At 32.1% G+C, this 27,771-nt stretch overlaps 2 protein-coding genes across 2 annotated transcripts; one reads left to right on the forward strand and one right to left on the reverse strand.

Moving 5' to 3' along the window:
• The first annotated feature begins 186 nt into the window (after positions 1-186).
• LOC124358433 (reticulon-4-interacting protein 1 homolog, mitochondrial-like) lies at positions 187-7,852 on the forward strand. Its single transcript, XM_046810729.1, is given in 6 exon segments — positions 187-241; positions 3,269-3,435; positions 4,367-4,429; positions 4,431-4,480; positions 6,563-6,851; positions 7,229-7,852. Coding segments are annotated over 6 exon segments (729 nt in total). The 3' UTR covers positions 7,334-7,852.
• LOC124357724 (protein KTI12 homolog) lies at positions 7,783-27,361 on the reverse strand. The gene is given in 11 exon segments (XM_046809730.1): positions 7,783-8,890; positions 8,892-9,053; positions 9,056-9,091; positions 11,364-11,401; positions 11,404-11,425; positions 13,812-13,950; positions 17,891-18,047; positions 18,554-18,606; positions 19,593-19,612; positions 19,614-19,645; positions 27,066-27,361. Coding segments are annotated over 11 exon segments (861 nt in total). The 5' UTR covers positions 27,226-27,361; the 3' UTR covers positions 7,783-8,848.
• Positions 27,362-27,771: the final 410 nt, after the last annotated feature.

The following is a 27,771-nucleotide window of genomic DNA, read 5'->3' on the forward strand; positions in this document are numbered from 1 at the left end:
CTTTTCAAATAATAATCTTTTTTATCCATCGCAATAACGATGCATAATACTCTCCAGTTATTGTTTGTCCTTTTTCAAAATAATTGGTGTAGATGATTCCTTGTGCTTCTTATGAAACAGTTGCTATCATCTTGCATGGCGATTTCATTATCTTTGCATTCTTTAGATCCCATTCAATAAGCCTATATGCTCAAAAGGCTAGCAGCACTAGCCACACCAAGATTGCAGACAGCTCACGTTAGTTTGTCCTCGCAATTCGTATGGCCAGTACAGGTGGCCTTGCTACTTTCGTCAACAGCTCGGTGGCCATATTTGTTGTTTGACTCCCCAGATCAGAATTATTTTTCAATTTTCTTTGTGTTATTTGCATAGTAATTTAAAATTTTTAAAGAAGAAATAAAAAATAATTTAAAATTTATTTTTAATGAATCTTTCTAATACAAATATAATCAAATACGAGTATTTGGGAAATTTAATTATTGTACTTACATTTTTAACAAAGATATGTAAATAAAATGTTATAAAGTAGGCCTTACAGCTATACAGTTATGATATACTCAGACATGAACTATTTTACATTTTTCTCACTCTTTACATTTTTCTCAGTCTTTACATTTTTGTATGGAATAAAACTTTAAAAAATACATACCTATGTGTAGTCAAGACTAGTTCGCACACATCTTCTAGCAAAATTTTCTAGGTTTCTATCCCTTCTATCATTTTAGTGTATATGCTCACTATGCGTCATTCGTTTTATTTGCATTTAATTATTAATTAAATAATATTATTAATAATTTTGAGAGGACTATGGCTTCCAAAGTGATGCACTAGCATCACTCATTTGGTATTCTGAAATAGTATTTGTGAATTCTAAGCATGTATGTATAAAATATACAGTGAAAAAGTTTTTTATTTGTGATTTATTTATTGGACAATAATTTAGTGACATTTATTTGTATAATTTAATTGTATAACTGTAGCCTAAATTTGTGATATAAAAGTCGTTATATCTAGGCCTAGGTTTTTAATTATTTTTTATGTATTGAACATTATGAGTGACCAAGTAAATAAAGTCAGATGTAATTAGACAATTTTATTATTAATAATGATAATGGGTTTTTATTCAAATACATTTACTTCATTTGAAGCATTTTTTGACGATATATTGTGTGTTTTTATACAATTTAGTTTTTTGAAAAACCACTTCTGGGATTGCAACAAATATTTTTACATATAATAAACCTGTAAAAAGAAAAAAAATGTATTTTTCTCTCCTGAAATCTTGTGCTTTACAACACAGAGGTCTCAAATATAATAAGCATACAGAACAAAAATCTAAAAATGTTACAATGTGAATGTCATTTTTTGTAAAAACACAACATTTCACTGTTTACCAAAAAAGTAAACATTTTCGTTAAAGTGGAATTTGCTTGTTGTTTTGTATAAAACTCCTTTTTAAAGACATTTTTTATATTTTGAAAAGTAATAAAAAAATTTTCATATTCTATAAAGCTTTACTTATGGATATTTGTTTCTACTATTCTTTTTCATGTATAATGAAAAATAAAAACCTATATTGAAACTAAACAATTAATCCAACTCCCCCCCCCCCCCCCCACCCCCCCCCCCCCCCACCCCCCCCCCCCCCCACCCCCCCCCCCCCCCACCCCCCCCCCCCCCCACCCCCCCCCCCCCCCACCCCCATAGAACCATTATTGAAACGAGTTTTATGGGTTGAAATATTAATATAAAGTAAACTAGTTTTTAATTAAAAAATGCAAAATTGTATAAATTATATCATTGAAAAGCTTCAAAGTTCATTGCTGAATTCTCCCAGTATTACAACTCTGAAGAGACACTTATGATCTGTGTTGCCGCGTTTATACACCTAGAAGCGATTGGACTCCCCTTGGTTTGCTCTAGTAACCCTAAACAGCTTGTTTCTTATACATGAAAATAAATAAATATTATTTTCTTGTAAACTTTTGTCTCTAAAATCTCTCTATCGATTTAAGGGTGTATTGTATGTGCCAATCAGTGGTTGTAAGACCATATACTAATACACAGTTGTGACTTATTGTTAATATTATTTGTGTGATGGAGGTTTACCAATTAAATCTGATTGGAGATATTGTTTATAAAGGCACAGCTCAATGAATGATTGGGTCATATAATTGACATTCATTTTCTGTCACTTAGTATGTGTTAGCATAACAATTATTTGTAGTTTTATCAAATTAATGTCAATTGTTTATACAGTGCTCAAAGCATTGTCTTAGAAGAAGCAAATGTTTTGGTCAATTTATCACAACACTGTACTAAACCAACATATCAAAAATTCCTGTTTTCGTTTGACACCATTAAACCTGACTATGATTAACTGACAACATATTAACTGACAGTACTAAAACAATTTTTTAATTTTAAAGACAATTATATTCATTAATTTTCTTGATGTGTATTGATAAATTATTATTAATTCTTGACCAACTTTATGTATTTTATTATTGAATAAACAAAAAGTAATTCAATCAAATCCCTATAAAGTCAATTTTGATAAATTCATTATTTGGTTAATTTTCAAACTTCTTTTGAATAATTGTTTATTTAACTTTCTGCTTCTGTAATTTTATTTATAGTATTTTATTTTATGTCATAGGTTATTTAAAAATACGTCAAATCACTTAGTTTGTATTTTTACTTAAAATCAAAATTTATTTGGTTTGAAAATTAACTGAGAATTTCTCGAAAAATTGTTGTTTGTATCATTTTCTTTGTTACATTTTTTCATAAATGTGAATAGTGAAACCATGTTTTCTTGGTTTAGTAATTCACAATTTTATAAATGAAATTTGATATGTTGGCCATAACATATTTTTCTTTACTTTTTAAAATATAAAGTTTAAAAGAAGTGTCTGGAAGTATTCACAATTTACACTTGTGAGAAGTTAAAATTCACTTATTTGGGACCTTATTTTCTGATTTCTAGGAACACGTGCAATATAGCAAATGTACAACTGTATGAAAACCCTTGCTTTTTGTGTATTGTATATTATTATTCCCATAACAAAACCTAAATATTGATATTGTTTGTGTACTTACAATATTTTTCTTCTAACATTCCTGACAATCACACTAAATTTGCTGATAACTGTATTAAACTCATGATAGGCATATAAAAAATAAAATAATTATAATGAAGGAAATTGGTTATAAGTACATATTGTGACAGATCCATAGGAAGCCAGCTAACTTGAATGTAGCTGAGGCCAGTTTGTCTGGCTGTACGCCGGACTGACAGCATGGTCAGCCTTACAAATAACTGGAGAGCTGCTCGTTTTGCCGCCCAAGGGTCGGAGAGTTTTGTGTTTTGGGGAGGCTCTGGAGGTGTTGGTTACTTTGGCAGTACAGATGCTCAAGGCCTGGGGCGCTGATGTGAGTAACAATTTTAAAGAGAATTAGAATGCCTTTATAAATAAGCTACATGAAATAGCGTTATATATGGTTCTAATAAGTAACAGTCATATAACAGCATTAATCATGCTAAAATATGGGAACTTATTAACCGTAGAGTCTACCAGATAACGTGAGTTTTCGGGAAAATTTGATTCTCTATATTTTGGTTGAGTGGGAAGCCCTCTATAACTCCACCCTCATCTCCTCAAGTCTTTTACAGCATCAGAGTCTAGACGCTGCACTAAGAGGAAGGTGAACTGGAGCTAAATTCAAACATTCACATTGAATCGACCCATTCCCACCATTAGCTACGCTATATGTAAGAAAACTTGGTTGCTCCACCAAGCTTTGGGATTGTGTCTGGAATATCATAGTGTTCTTAACAATTTTTAAATATCTTTAATGACCTTTGTTTTTATTTTAAAATATTTTTATAAGTTTGTACTTGTTCGTCATCTCTGAATTTTGACTTTAATTTATACCATTTCTTTTTTATATGTTACTTTACGCGACAAACACCAGATAATTAATACATCACAAAAATTCAAAAATATTTAGACAATTATTTATTTACAAAGTGAATTAGAGATTTTCAACTTTCAAATATATTTTTAATTTTATACAAAAACATCTCCTAAATATTAATATGAACAAAAAATGTGTGTTGAGCTAATTACTGTGTATTTTTTGAGTCCTTAGTTTGGTTTTATATACTTTTAATATGTACTGTATGTGTCCCAATAAAATGATTAATAACCAACACATATTTTTGGAGTAATCGTGCTTAAGCTAAATGGTAAGATGGTTACAGTCAAATCGGAAGTTACAAGTTTTGGATATATTATCATAGGAAAATTAGTTAGGTAGGTCAAGGAAAATGTGTAAATACTTTATAACAAACTTGTTGTAGGTAACAACCACATGCAGTACAGATGCAATACCGTTGGTTCAGTCTTTAGGAGTTCAGTCCGTCTTTGGACTACACTCAGCCTGGCGTCATGGAAGCTCTTGGGGCTGGGGGCAAGTAAGCTTACTTGTAAGATAATCGCTTTTGTCTCTGCTTATTCTACATATAATCAGTATCTTTATTTGCCATTGGCCTATCATATACACGAATAAACTTCGTCAATTCTAAAATCAAATACAAAAATATGTAAAAGACCACAAATACATAGTTCCTAAGTCTATTTCTAATACCTAAATTTTTCTTATACTAACCTATTCAAATGCAGATTTTAAAAGGTTGTTTGGATATTATCCTCTAAAAACATTCTCTTATTATGTAATATAACGAGTCAATAACATAAAAAGATTTCTTAAATCTAATTGAGAGACAAACCTGAAAATCAAAATCTAAACAGAGTATCCATACTTTAAACTCTCTCTGTATAATATAGCCTAGCTGTTTTTATCATTAACACATTTAAAATATGGAGCCCGAGTATAGGTCGAGCTAGCATGCACGCTGTTTATACGAAGCCTGATCTATACTCGGGCTCCGGTACTTAATTCAATACGTTTAGGTTTTTGATAAAAAAAAGTCGGATTTAGTTGTTTCAGACCATTTCCTGTTATATTGTTTATATTTGTACGTCTTTTTATGACAGCTAACAGTTGTGCAGCTGTAAAAATAGTATTTTCAAAACTATTGCACAGCTGCTTAGTTACGTAATCGGACTGACAACGCAGTGATGCGAGCATTGTTGTTGTCTGGAGTGTATTGAATTGTAAACAATGTTCCACTTCATAACTTCATAATTTTTGTTCAAATAATTATTTGATAACATATTTTCCAAAACTGCTTGTTCTCTCTTTAATTTGATTATATAGTATGTTAGGTTAAACAATGTCTTATATAAATTTTAAAATTTTTTAAAATCACAAAAACTACCAGTATACTGAGTAAATAGGCTTAGGGCTAATTTCAATGTATTAATACCTATTATGTTGTTGTTTTTAGCTATATACAGAATAACTATTATTAAAAAAGAACAAGCATCATATAAACTTATTTCTGTATTGGTTTCAATATAAACACAGTAGTACAAAAACTTTCACTTTTGTGTAATTGGTTTTAATATAAACACACTAGTACAAAAACTTTCACTGTTGTGTAATTGGTTTTAGTATAAACACAGTAGTACAGAAACTTTTCACTTTTGTGTAATTGGTTTTAATATAATCACAGTAGTAACAAAAACTTTCACTGTTGTGTAATTGGTTTCAATATAAACACAGTAGTGCAAAAACTTTCACTGTTGAGTGATCAGTTTCAATATAAAAACAGTAGTACAAAAGCAGTGATAACTTTAGAAACCAAGTTGTATCGTTTACTGCAGTCAAAAAATGGCAAAGAACAATTATTATAACCAGCTTTAGACCGTTTGTATCATACAATAATGATCCATGTATGAGTATAAAATACAGGCACGTTTTTCTATCTTATGTGAAAATATAATAGAAAGAAGCAGTATAATAATAGTTTTTGATTTGAGTAAATTCAGTTCCAGTTTTAGGTGACAGTAAATATTTTTTAATTAAAAAAGAGTGGACCTTCATGTATATGGGTGCTTTATCACTTATTATTAAATCGTCAGATTTGGAGATTAGAAATTTAGGTGTGAAAATATTTAGATTATTTATGTAATTTTCAATCCAAAAATCGTATTTATTTAAAACAATGTTTTTAATTAGATCTTTAATAAATCTGTTATTAATTTTTAATAAGTATGGTTCATTTTATACAAAAATTTCACGGACCACATTTTTCTAGCAAGATTATTTCAAAAACGAGATATTGTTTCCTAAAAACACTTCGAGATTGGTAGGGCCAATTATGGACTAAAACGGTGAGTCGAAGGAAAGTCAGTTAAGCATTGTGAACAAATATTGTATTGCCCTGTCTTCTGACTGGCCAAGAAAGAAGTCATCTACTAAAAAATGTAATGGCCTTGAAAACTTGTTAATTTTGATACTGATATGTTCCAGTAAATTAGTATTCATTGTTCTTTTAAAATTTAATGTAAAATTATGTAATGAATTTTTATGCAATGAAAATGGGAAATAAAATTAGTTTTTTTAAGTGATGACACATTGTGATTGTCAGGTACGATATAATACTGGACGCAGCTGGTCTACCTGAGACAGAGATACCGGCATACCTTACACTACTGAAGGAGTGGCGGTTAGCCAAGTATATCACCCTGCGGTCACCCATGCTGCGAAATACAGACCAGCTGGGTCTGGTAGGTGGTATGTTGAGGAATGCAGCCGACCTTGTTTTGCCCAACCTGACTACAGGGGCTCTGCTGCGTGGTGCCTCGCTTCGGTGGGGATACTTCGCCCCCATCAACGCAGGTGTTCGGGAGATATCCAGGCTGGCTGAGAGCGGACAGGTGGGGATTTGTGTTGGTCACTAAGAGTTTGATTTTTGTGTCTCCTTTTATATTCATTATGAAATTTTGTGTGTGAGAAATTAAATATTCACAAACATTTTAAAGAAAATATTTGGTTAAAATCAAATTACAGCCAAAGCTACAGAATTAGATAGTAGATAAATAGTTTTTTCTCCTGTAAACAGTGGAGTATTTCTTTGAACATTTAAAGTGTTTAGTGTGTTTCACTTTACAATTTGTAGTAAATTTACTTTTGAATCTTCAATTTATCAGCTCAAGTTTCCCAATCAACAATTTTTGCTCTATCAATAACCATTTTTAGTGTAATTATTAAATGCTGCAATAGTGATTTAATATTAACAAAATGTTGTTTCCAGTTGACACCAATCATTGATAAGTCCATGAACATCCTGGAGCTCCCAGCAGCTTACGAGAAGGTCAAAAACGGACATCTGAGAGGCAAAGTAGTGCTGACTGTGTAACTTACATAGTCTATGCTGATCTGGTCTAGTCAGAAACACAATTCTGTAATATTTTTGTTAGTCCATAGTAAACTCTTACAGATATAGATAACACTTATAGTTTTAAATAAACCAAAGCTTTCCACGGCAATTTGAACTCGAAACTGATGATTTAAGAGATTTGTAATATATTTCTTGGCTTTAAAATGTATCCTGTATAAGTTTATTAGTAAATTTAATGTAGTAAAAATATTCATATAAAAATTAATGATCAATTCACCACCTTTATTTTTTAAATATATATTTTATCTTGTAAAAGCTACAAAGGATGTATCGTGTAGAGCTGTTATTTCAATTGTTTCCTTGTCAGTAGAAATAGCACACATTAAGTCTATAAAATGTAAACATTTACTGAAATACGATTATTAAGATCTTAAAACAGAATAAGGAAAAATAAGTAATACTTAATATACAAAGTATATTCTTTATTGTATATATATTATTTTTTTTAAGTAACCAATAAATACTTAATTACTATAATACATGTAATCAATTATTAAAAATAACAAAACCAAAAAGTACGACATCCTTATATACTACTGTAATAAGCAGCACAAGAGAAGTTCTCTGAGCAGTAGCCAATCAGAGGGTATCAGATGATGTTAAAATCAAACCTTAGTTGGCAACACAATGCCAGTTCCATCTAGAATAAATAGCTTGCACTCAAACATATACGACCTCTGTACCTATAGTTTTGGTTCACAATCCATCGAAATATTATACTTTGGAATATACTTGATTCTAGTGATTTGTAATACTATATAGTTGTTACTTATTCAAAAAGCTTTTTCCTACAATGCAATAAAAAGGTTATATTCCCAAAATTATTAAAATAAGTATTTTTGTTAAATGGTATTTGCAGAGCTATGAAATATCTTGGAAACAGTGGATTACACATATTTTGCTGACAGGAAGATGGCACCTGCGTGCTTAGTACTGTTAATTGTTATGATGTAATGTTGCTCATGAATAAAGCCTCATTCAATTTTAATTCTGCCAAATATGCTTAAGGCACTTGATTAATTTTGAAATTAACAATTAATTGGATAAATTTTAATATTCAGTATGACAACTTAGTTTCTTTGTTTAAATTTTGTTATTGATGATGGAAGGGTTGAAAGGATTTCAGACATTTTCCATCGTTGTACGTTATAGAAGGTGTAACAAAACATTTCGAGGATTGGAATCTATCCTCTTCCCTAGGTGGGGGAGGTATTAATACTACAAAAATAGCGAACAGAAAGAAGTAAAGAAGGGAAAAACAGGGTTCGAACATCCCAAAAACTGCCAGGAGTCCAGTCTAGGCATTGTCACTGCGCAGGATGCAAGTCGATCAGTTGCTACTGCACAGTGACTGAGCATCTGTTGTGTTATACCTTTTAAAACCTATAACGATGGCAAATGTCCGAAATCCTGTTATACTTTCAACTTAAGTTTCTCTCAACGCCATTTAGATACAGTAGAGGTCAGATATGTCTAGTTAGCACCAGCTAATGTAGTATTGAGGAATTGCACAAAACATGTGAGCTAGATGGTGGGCTGACTGCTGTGGGCTGCTAGGCGGATTGAGACGTGTGTAAGCCAGAAATTGCCTGCGATGACGAGCCAGCTGTGCCGGGGACAGGGGAGACCCTGGCAGCGAGAGTACACAGTCGGAAAATCCAGGGATTTTTACCTCACTCACCCACAAATTCCCAGCTTTTGAGCAGATAGAATGCTCTGAAAACATTTTAAAATAGAGATTAATTACTAAAATGGAAATTAACTAAATTCAAATCAGAGATTTAAATTATCAAAATGTTGGATTGGAAACTAACCCACTGGCATGCTAATTTTTATTATGTTTAAGCGCCTTTGAATTTCTATTTTATTATAATTTGGCTGATGTTAGTTATGACACTTGATCACCATATTACATTAAGTATTTCAAATTATTATTAAAACAAAAAATATGTAAAAAATAACATACATATGTAGGAACACACACATGTGTATATGGGAGGCAGTCTTTCCCATCACAGTATATTAAGGTCTTGGGTCCCTGTTTCAGTGGTGGAAATAAAAACATCCATTGCGGGTTTTATTGAATTTGAGATTGATAAGGAAACCAACAATCAAATCTTACTGGTCAAATTAGTCGACACCTTGGTTTATATCAAATTTTTGTGTAATCAAGATTTGAGTCTACACTCTCATTTTTTCATAATAAAATATAAATATCTAAGAAACAATGAACCCGGATATGATGCTACTCTCAAAAATGTCAATCTCTCCAAGATCACTGTAAATCACATGTTTTAATATTTCTATACTGGACATCAACAAAACTGTCTATAGACGAACAAAGACTCAGACCAGTCTTATGCAGTGCACGCCTAATAAGCACCACCACTGCTGAGACATAAAACTTTGGGTTTTATGCAATCCTGTAAGTATTGCCTAAGTTTTTTTTCTATAAAGAAGCCAGGTCACAAAAAGATAAAAATCAAATTAAAACAAAGGCATTGCATGTATAGTTGTGTCTAAGCTTCTCTTTGTAATTACTCTAGTAGAGGCTATCAAATTTTTACAAACATTGTTTTACTATCATCCCTCTTGCTCAAATGCTTTGTGCAAAAAAACCTTTATTCCAGGAACTATTCGCAGGAACAAGAATGGTTTTTGAAATGAAACAAAATCTCAATAAGAAACTTGGACAAACAGTTTACTGTAAAAAGGAAAATGTATTAGCCTACCATTAAAATCAAAATCTACCAGTTTCTACTAATTTCTTCAAAATTAGGTTTGTAAGTAATGTAAAAATAATCACAATAAGATGAGGGAGAGAAATAAAAGACCTGCAATAACACAGAATTACAATAAATACATATGTGGAATTGATCAATTTGATATGATGCTGTACAGTTTACTTAGATGAACAAAGAACCAAATTCAACCTTTTTGCTAGAACAGTTTTGAATGCCTATGTACTATACAAGGAAAATTCTGTAAGCAACAATATCAAGCCAATGTCAAGGGACCAATGTATTTTCAGTATTACTGATAGAATATCTGAATGGCCATTCAGGGCCAAAAGATATTTCTGGGGTGAAGATGGCAATGGCAATGGAGGATGACTTGTCTTTGGAATTTGGAAGATTGCCTGAAAATAAGGTAAAAGGGCAAGGAGTACAATAAATCAAGAACAAAATTAAGATTAGTTAGTGTGTAACCTATTTAAAGGAGAATGCTATTCGATTTGCTTTGTTAAACAAATGTAAACCAAATTTGTATATAGTATAAATATCTTTTGCGTGACAGAAAAAAAATATCTGAACATTTTTATAAAGACCAAAAATCAAAAAAATGATAAAAATTTCATAATGTAATGTAAGTGTATTAAACTTGCAAGTATATTTAGATTATAAGTTGCATGCTGCTTGGTTATAGCTGCCTACATTACACAAATAAGCAGATTTTTTCGTTTTGCAAAAATGCATACCTTTACTTTATTTATTATCCAAATAAAATAATGTTTTGTTATATTACTCATTATGTAGTGGGGAAGAAAATAATAAAAATGTTCTCCTCGGTCAAAATAATTTCTTGTTTTTTTTATTAAAAAACTAAATATGATAAAAAAATTCTTTTGTTAATTGTTTGGGACTGTATCCATTTATTATTGCCAAATTTATTATTTTCTTTCCATTTTCAAAATCAGATACCATTCATTGGAATTTTCCAATTTACCTATTCACCAATGAGTTATATGCAGCCATTTCATGAGTCATGAATTTGTGTGTAAATAACCGCAGCCAGATACATGGGAGTATTCCGTTAAAAACGCTACAATGTTTATATAGCTTAATAGTGTTGTTTGTTTTGATTAACAAAATAACTTAATGTTGATCACTGGTTTCAAAAATCTCTAAAACACACTTTATACTCTTATAGATTGATATTATGCTAACGCTTAGTGCTAAGTAAATGCTAATAATATGTAATAACTTACTGTCACTACTTCTTGGGTTACTCTGTCGAGTTCATACAAAAGTTGGTTGAAGACAAAGGAGCCTGGGAAAGAATTAAATCATATGATTATGGCGGAGAAATGCAATACAAAATAATAGGGAACATTTTGATAAAGTAAAGGTTTCGCTCTGAACAAAACCATATTTAATTTTTTTTGTAATAACGTTCAAGCTTTTAGTTAAGAAAAATTTACAATAGATTGTTAAATATTAGTGTTGACTGAGAAGCAAATGGGAGTTGCTCGTGGACTATAGGACATGGACATATCCAAAACCTGATGGTTAACCCTCTTAGTGTTATCTCTCAAAAGATGAATTATCAAAATGCATAGTTAAAATGGGAGCTATGCTAGTGAAGTTTGTGTCATTCCAACAAAGAACTGCAGACTTGCCATCATAATTGGACCGAGTGTTTACTTTGAAATGAAATGAAAATGCCTTTATTAAAGAGATGGAGTAGAGCTATCAAGCCCCTCTAAAACACTGAACCTCATATTGTATCAGGGTTGCTACAGGAGTCCAATAATGAAATTCCCTGACTTTTCCCTGATTTCCAGACCAAATTTTTTCATTTTTCCCTGACTTTTTTTTGACGCAATCCCCAGGGTTTTTGGCAATTAATGGGTGGGAAAAAGCGGTGTTGAGGCTAACAGGGGTGGCAAATATAAAAAAAGCAAAAAATAAAGTGAACACAGTTTAAATACGTACAAAAAAGATTGACTTAAATGATCTATTACAACACAGAAGTAAAATATGCGCCATGTCGTCTGCAGGCTTGGACTCGGCGCCGGCGGCAGTAAGTTTATTTGTGTAAAGGGATTTAATATTTTTCCCTGACCCAACGTCGAAATTCCCCTGACTTGAGACCGGATTCCCTGACTTTTCCCTGATTTCCAGTCCTGTTTTTTTTTTCCTGATTTCCCTGACCTGTAGCATCCCTGTGTATGCAGTTAATTGACAATACTTTGATACAATTGTGGTAAATTATTAACTTGTACTTTAATTAGAAAATAACAAAATTGCTTAATCTATGCAAACTTAAAGTAAAAATGTATATATTGAAATGAATTCAAAAACTAGAAGTGTCTGCCTTACTTTGATTCTCTGTAACATGTTTGTAGAATATTCAATATAATTCAACACTGTCTTCCAATATGTGTAAGTATGATGGATAAATATACAAACTGAACATCTATAACCCAAACATCACAGTAACTGTTTTTCTAAGATGACTTTTTATTCTTAAAAAACATTTATTAAATTAAATTACTCAAAAGACAAGTAAAGTTATAAAACAAATTAAAAACTTTAATCTTACATGTATATTTTTCAACCCAAATGAAACTAATCTTTCAATAAAACAAAAACCATTTATGTATCATAGATCTTGATGGAGTGCAAATCTGAATTGCGCTCTACAATTAAAACACAGTTTGTATGTTGCCTATAAAAAAAACACCAAATTCATAATGTTAAGTCGCCCAACCTCGGAGCCTTTGAAGAAAATGTTTTTAAGTGCATTATTATTAAAATTATGGCCAACATAACATACCTTCTCTTTTGCTTAGAAACATAAACCTATTTGTCCTGTCACTTCTGTTTTTGTTTCAAAAATTTCTTACACCAGGTTTTTTGCAAGAGTCAACATTTTTGCCAGAATCAGTAAAACACTCAGTCTATCATGATTTAAAGCTGTTTCATTCAGTTTTCTAAAGTAAACTATTATTTTTATTGAATGAAAATTAATTTTAGAATTAAGATATAAAAGAAATCTTAGTAGTTAAATAACATTGATCTGGATCTGTTTATTACATTCCATCCCATTTTCTTGACCATGTCAATCCAGGGTTAACATGGATTAAGAAGAGGTGATAAAACAAATGCTTTTGGCATGATATTTAATATTATCCTTAATACAGGATACTAATTTTTCTTCTACAACGAGAAAATGTCCCATAACATTGTAGAAGTATGTTGCCAGTTGTGCTTCTACTTCCAGGAAGATGATGCATGCCAACAAGTCAAGTATTGTTTAGTGTAACAGTGGAAGGTATGTGATACTAATAGTTGTAAGTCTTTATAGACTTATGAGTTTATTTGATGCTATCACCTGCTACGCTTTCAGCCACAAGACCAGGAGACACCACATGCTATCTAGAGTCTGATAGGTGTTGCAGCAAATATAACTAATCCTCCATTGATTTTAGAATGAATCGTTTGATAGCAGTATGAAACAGTTTGGAGTTAATTATACATTAACTAAGTTAACAACTTAGATCAAATTATAATTGTTTGTTTAACATTTTGATTGATTTCTGGGGGATTAAGTAATTATAAAATATTCTTATAATTTACTGTACAACGCAAAACTTCAAATCTTATGAGAGCAATAAGTAAATCTGTAATCATTACTAAGATGTGTGACTTACACTTTGTGTTGACTGGTTAGGAGGCGGTGGGTTCCGCTGAAAGAGAGCATCATGTAATACTTCATTTGGTGTTGGGTCTTCAGGCTGTAAAGTTATCAGTGGTGAATCCCACCTGTTTCTACTGTCTGGTGCTTCATATCTGCAGATCCAAACATAAACCCCTTTTATATCACAAAAAATTAAAACTGAGAATAGGCTTTTCACAGCCAGCACTTTAATACTGGTATCGATATCTAGGCTGATTATATTACACTATAAAAATAAAAATACATACACAGATTGCTCCAGAATACTCTAGGGATATAAGTCTAGGATACATTCAGGCATCATTGTCTTAACAAATAATCATACAATTGGAATACCATGAGTTCCATTGATACCGCTGATTCATGTTGAATGTTGACAGGAGAGGCTGGACACAGTAACTTTGGCTTTGTCACTAAGAGGTTGAACAATAGTTTGCAATTCCTTAAATGTTTTTCTTTAATGATGAGATCATGTGAATTCATAGGGGTTTGTGTAAGTCACCAAACTGAACACTAGAAAGCTAAACACTACAACTTCCCTGGCTGATGTTCACCACTACTTTTCAGATGTTTGGCAAGTTGAAAAGCTTGAATAAGTCATTCATAAAGGATTTTCCTTTCGCAATAGGGTCAAGAAGTAGTTGTTTATACTAGATAGCCTTACTCATGAAGGAGGAGAAAGAGTTTGGGTACAAACTATTCACCATCTAACAGACAACTTTGGACTAAAGGAGAGTTAAAACACTGTCACAAGGGTAACTCTGCTCCCCTGAATTTATGAATCAGAATTATGTCCAAGTCATCCATGATCAAACCAAAGTCTTGCAACACGGTAGGTAGTTGCATTTAAATGATTAGCACCGGTATCAATTATATTTGCCATCTAACAGAAATTACTATGTCTACACTATAGCATCTCCACATGTTTTGTGATGCTGTTTATAATATAGAACTTTATCCAATACTGGTTGGACTCAGACATAAGAGGAATTGTCCAGTAATTATGATGATGAGCCCAACAAATCTGACATGATCACCAAAAAGAAAACAAACTCTAGTATTGTTCACATTAAGGTAGTAGATGAAGTGTCTGAACTGAGTGGCTTACATGCTATAAAGAAGGTTATGAATGGAGATGGCCATGCATTGAGATTGACTGTCTAAAAAATACAATATTAAAGCTAATAATAATATTTTCCATCACACAGAATCTCTTAGCTTGAATTTGTTTTTCTAAAACCTCAAAAGTTTTTGGTTCCAGTCTAAGGTTTCTTTTGAAATTCAGTAGATATAATAATAATATTACCAAATTGGAGTAGGTTAATAGAAGTAAGCAGAACAAAGAGAATTCTCACAGCTAATACGGTGTTTATCGTTCTCTCGAATTTCTGATGCACTCAAGTGGTTGCTTTGATAGATGTGAAATTAACAGCTGAAGTGGCAAAAAACAAGTTTCGCGTTATTAACCTACTGCTATCATACTCCTGAACAAAACAATGTAAGGTTTCAAGGAATGACAATGACAAATAGCAAAGTTTATAGAACATTAAAAGTGGAATAACTTTTCTCGTGCTTAATAATATTTTCTTATTCTACAACTGTACTGGGTGTCATGTGGTCTTGTGACCATGGGTCAACATTGGTTGCTGCTGACGTCAACCATTGCGCCATCTTTGGATATGTAAAATAACAATGCTGAAACCAAGGAATTTGACCCAAATAAAAGACGTTTTGGTTGATTTAATGTTCTAAAATTAAAACTTCATATTGGCCTGATACAAGTACCTCTGGCCATATGATGGTGATATACAAAAAAACATGCCTTAATGTATATATTACTAAAAGGTCAAATTCTAGAGCGTCTAATCACAAATGCCTCCGGCCATTACTGCTAGCTAGCAAACACAACTTGGCGAAGCAAACAAATATTGTACATTCACCTAACGATAACTTCTTACTTATTATCTTGCAGCAAAGTAGTTCCAATTTTAATGTTCTAAATTTCATTATTTGTTATTTTCATCCCCTACAAACCTTCTATTGTTTTGTTCAGGAGGACAACTGCAATAGGTTAATAGTGCGAATCTCTATAACAGGTGTGGATAAACATAAATTTGAAAAAAATTCAAACAAATTTCACCAAACGTTCTACAAACGAATGAATAGTGCAAAAAACAAATATAAGCTTAACACGTTCGCTACCAACCGGCACATATATGTGCCGGTAGGTCCATCAAGATAGACCACCATTGTGTGAGTTGGGCACTTCTCACAGACCAGCTCAAAGTAGTGTGGTCACTACCGTAGCCCAAGAGTACAACTTTGTTCAAATCAATTTATATATCATTTTATAGCCTTAGGCAAAACGTATAACTTGATTCCACATCCCTTTTTTTACGTTGTATACATTTTGGCTAGTGGCACATATATGTGCCGGTCGGTCTGTAGCAAAAAATTAGGCTTAGGCTAAACCTCAAAATATAAACTTTTTTCTAGGTTGAAAGTCAAGTAAAAATTGCCATAACTGTGTTAGGACACACATTGGGAAAATAATAAAAAACTAGTGTTGACATGGTAGTTATGTGTATTGTACAAACTAAAACAAGATCTTTGGATAAACACTTTGGAAATAGCAGAATATGTTACTAAAAAAAAAACTCACCACAAATGTCTCTTATTTATAACTCCATTTATGTAATGAGCTACATTTTTATTATCTTTGACATAAAACAGTTAGGAAATAAAAATGTCTTAGGTAACACACATTTTGTTTTAGTTTTTCACTTGTGAAATTCATTGAAACACTCTGGCATGCAGAGTCCGAATTTATTGTCCTTTTCATCTGTGCAGCTGGAACATGTGAAGAAAGTTGTTTTCCGCTTTTTCTGTCTTATTCTACAAACATGGACACCGTAGCCTCTTGTTCAATTTGACTGGATCATGGCTTTTTTGACCTGAGACCTTGAACTGCACCAAGGAAGAAAAAGTGAACATACCGAGAGGACCAAGCGGCACAAATATGTGCCAGACATCCCTGTAGACCGATATGAAAGAATGAAGTCGAAAGAATAGACCGATCGTTAACCACAGCCTTTTTATTTAATAATACTACACTGGCACAAATATGTGCCGTCGGTCCACTGGAAAAACTGTAACCGAGCGGGCAACAAATATGTGCCATCGGTCTATAAGAATCAACTAGCCGGCACATATGTGTGCCAGCCGGTCCATATTAACGAAAAAGTTTTTACATTTCGGTAGCGAATGTGTTAATAAATAAGCAAAACTATATAAACTATAACTTCCTAATTTTGTATGTACGTACAATCTACTTGCAAACCATCATGTAAACTTCTGATCACCTAACAATACCTTTCTCGGTTTAAAAATAACACACAACAAACTAATAAAAGGAATATATTAATTCTATCTTATTTTTAATGCTCACATAATCCACACTCAAACATTTGAATAACTAATTGATCGTATTAGAGTTAATGCGCCACGATAAAGTAATGGAGGCCATGGTTATTCATGAGGCACAAATAACACTGAAAATATACACATAACAAGAAGTACGGTCCACAAATATAATCACAAAATGACTTTTCCATTTCAATAATTAAAAAACATAGTTATTTGTGATTTACACTCCCAAAAACTATATATATTTTTGTTCAGGAGGACGAGCAAAATAAATTTATAACGTTAAAATTTTGATTAGCCACTCTCCGGCCGTTGCCTTCACTGATGCCGTTGTTTTACTTAACAAACTCAACTCTCACATGGAAGATTGTTGACTGACATTTCATTTAATAACCCATTCTTATATAAATTTTTCATCAGTGGCTTAATACTCATTTTGTCATGTCATCTTCTATTGCAAAGCCTCTCTTATGTCAAAATAATGGCACCTTTAAATTTCCTCAGATTCCTTCATATATTCTTTGTATTACTTATGCATTTCATAATTAACAAGAGAATTTGAACCATTTTGAGAAAAAATTTTAAAAACCCTATCTATACTAGAGATGTTGGAAAGGTATTTGATACCTCATAATTAGCGCATCAAAGGCTTCTCTAGTATATTGTTGATCCTTTGCCAGTCCTAGATTCCACTCCCATGCCTGCTCTGTATTCACAACACACTCCACAGTCACTTGGGTCGTCTTGCTGTTTTTTGACGCACAGTACAGCTCATAACGGTAACCTGCAAACATAACCTGTATTAATTTATCCTATTTATACAATTTTAAGGTCTAGTCTTTAAAATTAACTAAATGAAGAAATTGTTCTATTTCAGCAAATACAATGTTTACTTTAAGTGTTGTGGTTTTTTATTATACTAAAATGTATTATCTTTATCCTTTTATGATTGCTGTGCATGTTTCACTTATAAGAATGTATTACTTATAATAGGCACATATTTCCTCAAAATCTCTTGAATTACAAAGTAAAAATTTTGTATTTCCTATCAAACACAAATTAATTTTTGACTATTCAAAAAACATTTTTCAATGTTATGTCTATCTATGTGTGAACAAAATAAGTAAGGTTTCATTTGTAACAAATTATAATTCTTCTGACATAGAACCGATGACATGAATTAAAATAATTTTATTACAAAAATGTGGGAATAAATAAAAAGAAAGAACTATCATGTTTAACACTTATGATGCAATTGTAACACAATATATTACATTTTTTCTAACTCACCTTTTATATAATTTGCAGCATCTAAAATGACAACATTGTCTCGTCCAAGTAACCTAAAATCAGTTAAGTTTTAGGGAAAGATTCTTTCCAACATATTAAAATTTATAAATATGGAATAAAATGTGGAATGTAATTGTAAAAACTACAAAAATGCTTACTTTTTGGGAAACATAAATTCAGGAGTTCTGGACTAAAGACAAATTGCCTGATTAAAGTAATTATCTTGTTTAAAGAAGAAATAAAATTAATTTAGTTCTTTTTTAAGTATGTACTCAAATAAACAAAACAAAAACTAAAAACTTATGCTGACAATTAATTGTGAGCTGTGCTAACAATTTTAAGCCAGTGTCAGATTGTGCTCAAGCTGGATTTGTATAGGATAATTGTACTACCACTGAGAGACAGCAATGGTGGCCTGTACATGTATCGTGAATCCAAGACGAATAAGTAGGGGAGGTTGGCCAAGCAGAACGAGCTGTGCAGGATAACGCCTAGTTTTATCGCAAACACATGCTCACAGATATTATGTTGGTAGCTGGGGAGATGGTAGTTCATGTCTTAATGTGAAGTATTCCTATGTGTGGGTTTACTAAGCTTTATATTCTCAGTCTATTCTAACGATATTACAGTACCGAGTGAACATTTTTGAATAGGTATATTGGTTATCTGACCCTTACGTAATTCTTGAGACAAGTTCAATTGAATAAACTTATGTTATTTTTATTCCGCACATTGTAATATGCAGGTAGGTTATAAGTCATAATTTAGTCGCTTGAGAACAAACTTTATTTTGATTTATTACACAATAATTTCCTAAATTGTAATGGTTGACAACCAAAAAAAAAAACAAATACAGCTCAAAAGTTAAACAAATACTGACAAGCTACATTCCATCCAATAGGTATGAGAAACAACTACCACGATGGACTGTTTCATATATCTATTTATTACGTACATTGATTGAAAGTGTACATGTTGATTGAATTTGTTTATTTATCAACTTATTATTATAATTAAATTAAGAAAAATTAATACTTACCTAAGAGTTTCAGACTTTAAAAATTGACCTTATTTCTTTTTCCTTTTGAGCATCTGGAAAAATAACATTAGTGATTATAATATTAATCACGGTCACTAGAATACACAGAAGGGGTCACACGCATCTTGGCGTCACGTCACTAGAGCAAGCTCTCAGTTGTCTGAGCCCGTCAACAACAGCTACTCTGTATTGATTACTTATTTATTTTATCTCTTGGCATTGGCATCAGGAAACTAAGTATCATCCCTATAGTTTCAATCAATTAATATTACGGTAATGCCTTTTTAAGATGCTAAAATTTGTATGTAGTTATATTAAACCAATTAAAATAAAAAGTATTGTTTATTTACATTTTTATAGAAATCACTTTCGCAATAAAGTGATAAATCTTCAAACTATTGTAATGGCAGTACAAGGCAGACAGAAATAACTAACTCCAATGACATCACACCTCTATGGTGAATCTGCGCTTGCGACTCCTACTAAATATTCTAGTAACCGTGATATTAATAACTATCACAATTTGGAAAAAATTACTAGTGTTGTATAAAATAACATAGGAATGTTTTATATTGAAGTTAGAACCAACTACAAGTGATGTTCTCCAGCAGAGCAATATGTCATCCTCAACAGTGGAACACTCACCAAGAGGTGACTTAAAAAGACTCTTACCCCTACTACTGTACAACATTATGATTAGGCCAACTGTAACCTGTGCACCCAGATTTCAACTTTCATGAAGAAGTCCCTTGAGGGCTTCCAAAACACAGCAATTTACCTTTGTCCCTGAAAATACATACGGTTATCCTGGAAGACCCACTTTAAACTCCATATATCAATTCCATTTAAGCTGTTCCTTTCTTTATACTCACTATAGTCCTTCAAAAAATGTCATCGCCATTGCCCCAGTAATGAATTATTCCAACTATTATCATGTTACTATAAATCACTGTCTACCCATTAAAACAAAATATTTTAGTATTCCTTAACCCAGATAACTCTATTTAGAACTTACAGCAAGCTCAGCTAAACTTGATAAACATCTTACTTAGTATACACATTTCAACTTCGCAGGTCTATCCTAAGAATGTTTGTCAGGGAAATCCTTTTAAAATCCTTCAGGTTCTGTAGATAAAGTTGATTATGTAACCATACCAATTTAAAATTATACCTTACCTATTTTTTTTACTAGGGCAAAAAAAACATCAGGTTTCTTGGGGGCAAACCGGCCTATACTGTCACACTAAAAAAACACCTCCATCTCTATCCGAAGCCGAATTACTCCTTCCAGCTTAACCACATGGCTGAGCTTAATCTGCAATATCAGTTTTACAACATGTTCAAAAAATAGTGTGTTTTATAATTAACTGAGTACAGCTGAATAATACCTATACAATATTTATATGTTGTCTACTTAAGTCTCCTAAAACTAATATAATATTATTTTTATTCTTTAAAACAAATTTCTCCAGGCATGCTAGTTTGGTTAGGCAACTTTACAATAATTACAATAAAAGATGGTCCATTTTTTATATTCTTTCACTTTCAAACCATAAACCACGTGTAAAAACCTCGTAGCAAACACAAAATATATTGCGTTGTGAATATTTAGTCTAGCACTGGAAGGTGGGAGGTTGTGAGATCACACTCCGCGTCAGACTAAGCCAATCGTGGAGTAGTTTCTGTCCTCCTTGTTCTGCTATCATAACCAGTTTTGTGTTACTGTGATTTTAAAAGCAATGAATTGTATGTAAATTGCATTTCAAATACTATTGTGTAGAATAATATTAATAAAATAATCTTTAAATTTTAGAAATTCATTATTATGGAGGGTTGTAAATTCAGAATCTGTTGATTATAAAAAATATAAATCCTTAACTAACTGAAATGAAATCTGATTATTTGATCTAGATTAGCCTAATTTAGTTTTACTCATCATAGTTTAAAGTTAAAAAAACAAACAGACTGTAATTTCAACATAGAAACATGATGATTGTCACCAACTAAAATTCATTTCAAACATACTTTCTTAAACCAAACACTTCCTGGATCCGGAAAACAGTTACAATCTGTATAATCAATAGTCCGTTAACACTACAGCAGCTAACCTAAGAAGAGGGAAAGCACAGTGGTGAATTTGTGAATTTGATACTGAAAAAGAAATAGAAATCAACATTGAAAGAATTAAAATCAACATATATGACGATTCATTGTTCTATGAGTTTCAGGACTGTTGTTTTAACTGATGTTCCCACACCTCCTACTGAGGAGGTGTTGTTTGCAATTACTAAGGGACGAACCACTGATAGAAGACCCTCTTAACAATTAGGTTCAAAAAGTAAAAATGGCCTGCAAATACTGGTTAAGAAATTGTTGAAAATTAAGTATGTGTCTCATCAGGTACACAATTGAGTGCTACAATGAAAGTGCCACTTCATCTATTTATAGATGTCTCTGACCCCGAAACGATTTAAAGCTTTATTTTGAGCTTTTTTGTCACCTACTTTCTTTAGATCTCTTCAGACGACCATGACTCCAGATTCCAGAAGTCAAGTTTGAAACAGCGTCAGATATCAGACACTGCAATAAAAGGAAGGTGAATTGCAGCCTATTTCAACATTCAAATTATTTCAATAGTCATGATCACTCTCATATACTACCGGTAACTTGATTCCATCCAACTAATTTTCCCTTAACCTGTATGTTTTGTATACAATTAATATAGTTTATTTCTATTTAATAATAACTGTTATCAATTTTATATTATATCCTTATTTTATTCCAAATTAGTTGTACTCTGTAAAAATTAGCGGTACTTTGGGATTATACCGACCACACCCAGACATGAATCGTTATTTGACATTAAGCTTCTACTGATTACTAGATTAGCGTAGAACAATATTTCGTCAATATAAAACAGGAATTGTCTTATCGCAAACCCCTCCCCATCCTCAGACAGAGGTCAAAGTCGAGCGGTCTAGTAGATAACGTGATTGCAGAGTCTCGCCGCCCCGTTCAGCTGGTTCGTCGCTTTGTTGTACTTCCGTGTTTTACCTCTACATTTCTCTAAACACACAAACATTCAACAAAAACAAACATTACTAAACTCTTTATTGAAAAAACACTTAAAACTTGTTTTTATTCTTGATCACACTCCACCACCCAAAATGCGAGTGCCTCCGGCCATTATTTTTTAACAGCAAAGCTAATTTGGTACTTTGGGATTATACCGACCACACCAGTATGAAGAACACAAAAATATAAATTTATAGAAACAAACATGATAGAACGAAAAAAACAACTGTTTAATTATAAAATTACAAACTTACAAGCATTTCCAGGTATTGTGATCGGTATTGTTGTCGCTGTTATCTTATCTTTCTCGAGAATCCCGATTACGGCAGGCCGCGCGGCATCACATGATTTGCAAGGTACATAATTGCCTTTCCATTAAAATTCAATTTATATTTCTGATCAGCCCCTCTAGAATTTGATATTTTACTGATAGGTACTATCTCGAGGGATGTTTTTCTTTCGTTGACATCAGCGCGGGTGCTGCCGAAGCCCGCGCTGATGACTGGAGGCACTCGCATTTTGGGTGGCGGAATGTGATCAAGAATAAAAACAAGTTTTGAGTGTTTTTTTCAATAAAGAGTTTAGTTTTAGTTTGGTAATGTTTGTTTTTGTTGAATTTTTGTGTTTGGAGAAATGTAGAGGTAAAACACGGAAGTACAACAAAGCGACGCGACTCTGCAATCACGTTATCTACTAGATCGCTCGACTTTAAACCTCTGTCTGAGGATGGGGAGGGGTTTGCGATAAGACAATTCCTGTTTTATATTACCAAAATATTGTTCTACGCTAATCTAGTAATCAGTAGAAGCGAAATGTCAAATAACGATTCATGTCTGGGTGTGGTGGTCGGTATAATCCCAAAGTACCCTCAAACCTAGCAGAACATTCAAGTGACATTGACAGACAATTGAATATTGACTTTTCAGATGACGATTCAGTATTATCTGATATTTTTGACGATGATAGTGACCTTGATCCGACGTATGATCCTAAATATGATAGTGACAATGGCAGAAATGTAAGCCTATTTAGTGCTAAAGACTTAACACCTGAGATACCATCTACATCAGCTCAGAATAATGTTACACAACCTAGGCCTAGTACGTAGTACGTCAGAGGTTTTGTGTCATTAAAAAAAATATTTTACAAAATATTTATTATTGAACTAATCTGTCTGAAATTTTTTTTCCATGTTTGCAATAACATGACAAATGAAATAAAATTATTTCCCACAGGTTAATTGTTCCTTGTTTTAGTTATAAAAAATGTTAAATGTAACTTTTTTCTTTTTTTTAGTTAGCACATACGCGTTATTTTACATATATAAAAGTACACAAACATTTTTTAGCCCTTATTGAATGTTTTATTTGTAAAGTACCTTATTTCAAACATTTTAAAGTATTATTTAGGTCATTAGCTAGTATATTAGTGATGGTATGATTTTTTAAATGAAATCGTACAAAATCACTGAAAAGGCCTTGGGGTTTTTAGACAGTTACTTGCAAAACTAGACTTGGTAAAAAATTTGCACAAACTATATTTTTAGGTCCGGGGCTCAAAGGGTTAAAATGAAATACACATTTAGCACATCATGTAAAGGCTGCAGTGTAATAAGCGGCCACCAACATAATCGTATTATGATTATCGAATGATTCGAATCATCAAAACTCATGACTATCCAAACGACTGAAAGCAAACTATCAAAAGAAAACTGTCAAAATACTAAAAACAAAATGTCGAACAAAATAACGTAACAGATATTTTAAAGAAAAATGTGGTTTGGCTTGTTTTTAATCTTAGAAATTGTTTTTATTTACAAATTATATATATATATATAACTTATATATATTATTTGTAAATTAACAAATAATATAAAATATATATATAATATTTGTGTATAGATATATATTTGTATATTTGATATTATTTATATTACATAAATATATTACTAAATTAATTTAACTATATTAATATTTTAATTATATTAATTTTATATATATATATATATATATATATATATAATTAATATAATTACAACAAAACAACATTTAATTGCCTGATGTATTTTCAAGGATAAACGTGACTGCTTGTGAAACAAAGAAGACATGTACGTTACTGTACTTTTGCCATCATTAGTCAGTAACAAAACACATAATTTTAATTTTAAATCTATTTCCAAACACGATTTTTCTTTGAATTAATTTTAAGCGAACTGAATTAAGTTTTATGCTTTTAAAATCATATTAAGGTGAAGCTACACTTTTTATATGTAAAAATAAATGTTTTTGTTTTGGATTGCATAAAATAACTTAACTATATTTAAACAATGTTTAAGCAGCTTAGTACTTACGATTACTGTAGCCAATCTAAAATGGCATTTTTGCAGGTACTGATGCCATTAAAAGTACATTCATTAATAATTAAAAGTCATAGTTTGTTTGATTTCAACTAAAATAGTAGGCCTACACGATGTTTCATTATATTCATAATACCAAATGTAGAATGTTAATAGAAGTCTTCTGAAAATCATTTTTAAATACGTCATGTTTGTTCTTATTTTTCTTCTGATTTTCACCTTTAATTCTAGTTTTCATCTCAGCAATACAAAACTGGACAATTAGGATTGTAAGGAGCAAGGTTATTATCTTGTAATCATTTAAAACTTTACTCAGTGTTTATAAAATCATTTTGAGCCAACTTCTGCATGTTCATTGCCATTGTGCCTGTTGTTGTTACTAGCCTTCTCCTACTTAATATATGAAATAACAACAGCTGGTAATGATGGCAGTAGCAACAGCTGGTAATGACATCACTAGTCTAAATAAAGCTGGCAACGATTACTTGTGAATATCTATAGGTCAAATGTTGTATTCAATAGTATTGATATTTAAGATTGATAATCATAATCCGATTGTGTTGGTGGCCACTTATTATACTGTAGCCTCCTAATTCAAGGTGGCCTTGTGATCTAACTTGTGGTTGCAAAACAAGAGAAACATTTACGCTTATGAGTCAAACTACATCTGAGTAATTCTATAAGTAGGCCACTTGAATGATTGCATAATTGCACTTCTCTAAACAATTCAGCGGTACCAGTAAGATTAAACGCCGGGGCGGCAAATCACGAATTTGACGTTACCAACGTATTCTGCTCACCCTCCTGAACAAAAAAATATATAGTACTAGGGGGTGCAAATGACAAATAACATGATTTTAGGGGGTATATTTGATAAGTGGTAAAGTTTCTAATGTTTTAATGTTCAGTTTGTGTGCTGTGTCTGGATAATCTGTTTACTTGAATATTATCTGCGGCCGGGCGGACTGATAGCAGCCTGATAGCATACCTGTTATCTTGAGTTGTCCGGGGCATAGGGTCAGTTTCTACACAAGATATCGTGTTCAGTAGGTCGGATTGAGTGAGTGAGTTTTACAATGATGAATCAACCATCCACTAGTTCAACCAACCCTAGTGAATTGTGTGTGTCGGAGTGTTTCGTAGGCACGTAAAGAGCTTACGTATTTTGACCGAAACGAAATTATCTCTTTTTTAATAGAACAGGGCATTTTAAAAAATGAGTGTATTTGTTCGTCGTGCGGGTCGAGTGGTGTTTTTAAACCGGGAGACTGTGTCGTTTTCGTTGTGATAGACACTTTTTTTGTTGCTGCTGTTTAGCTATATCCGCCAACACACTAATGGTAAGTGTTCTCTGTTAATATCCATCTATATATTTGAGTTTTTCATGATTTATTTAGTTTTTTAAACTTTACATAATTGCCTTTGCATTACATTTCAATTATATTTTTTGATCAGCCCCTCTAGAATTTTATATTTTACTGATAGGTACTATCTCGAGGGATGTTTTTCTTTTATTGACATCAGCGCGGGGCAGCACCTTCGGTGCTGCCCCGCGCTGATGGCCGGAGGCACTCGTAATTAATTTTTTTCTCGAAATTAAGAAAAACATTATTAATTTTGAACAAAATTCTGCTCATTTCTGTAATTTCTCATTTACGTTTGCAAAGATGGCGGCGCAACCGATGACGTCATCACGAGGTTCAATCATTGGCCACAAAAGGTCACGTGACGCTAGACGTGGATGTAGAACATGGAGATATTACTGGAAAGTTATTTTATTTTTTTATTTTCTAGAACTTCGTTATTTCTCATTTCCACCCCATCAAACCTTATACTTTTTTTTTATATAGGACGATTCCAATAAGTTAAGAACGCAAAACTCGTATTTTTTCCGCCCCGGCGGTTAATATGATAATTACCAATTCAGCAGCCTACAGTATGTAATATATTTAATCTCGGTGATAATCATACATTGCAGATCACACAGACACCCCATGTTTCTACTATTGTACAACCACTAGGATTATAATTAGAGTACTTACTAAAACAAAGATCACTTTTAGTGATATTAGTTGATCCAATAATGCTGTCAGATACAATATGAACTTCCTTTCCTTTTTCAACTTTAAAGTAATTTTCAATATCTTTACTTCTCCTTGTTTTTCCACTGCAAGGAACTCCTGTCAATACAACTAAAGGCATTGCTAACAATGTATTTTTACTAGTCTTCAAAACCCTAAAACTACTATTATAAAAATGTATTAATAATGTAGCTACACATTTCAATAAAACTGAACTGTATACAATAAAGATGAAGATGCAGTGACATACAATCTTAACCTCTCAATATTGTCATTGCTCGACAACCACAACAAACAACATTGGTTGATGGTTTTTTTTTTTCTTTAAATTGTTAGCTAAAGGTTTATAGGCTTCGGGAAATCCCATGCCGCCCCGACGTACTATTTGATTCTTGCCGCAGGAGTCCTGTAAGGATCTAGGAAACTTCTTGTTAAGGGTCCATCAGCCATTCCCAATCCGAAATACAGGACTTAGGGTTGAAGCACCTTATTCCAAGTTACATTTATGTTACCAATCTGCAGAGCGTTATTTTGTTTTAAATACATTTCTTGAACTCAAAATATTCAAGTAATGATTGAAAACCCTGTCAATCATTTGACTGGAGAATTTTAGCTAAGTTTTTGAAACTTCATCCCATATTTTTTCTTAATTAACTTTAAACCTTGG

The sequence above is a fragment of the Homalodisca vitripennis genome, chromosome 3, assembly GCF_021130785.1.
Source record: "Homalodisca vitripennis isolate AUS2020 chromosome 3, UT_GWSS_2.1, whole genome shotgun sequence".
Taxonomy (NCBI): Eukaryota; Metazoa; Arthropoda; class Insecta; order Hemiptera; family Cicadellidae; genus Homalodisca; species Homalodisca vitripennis.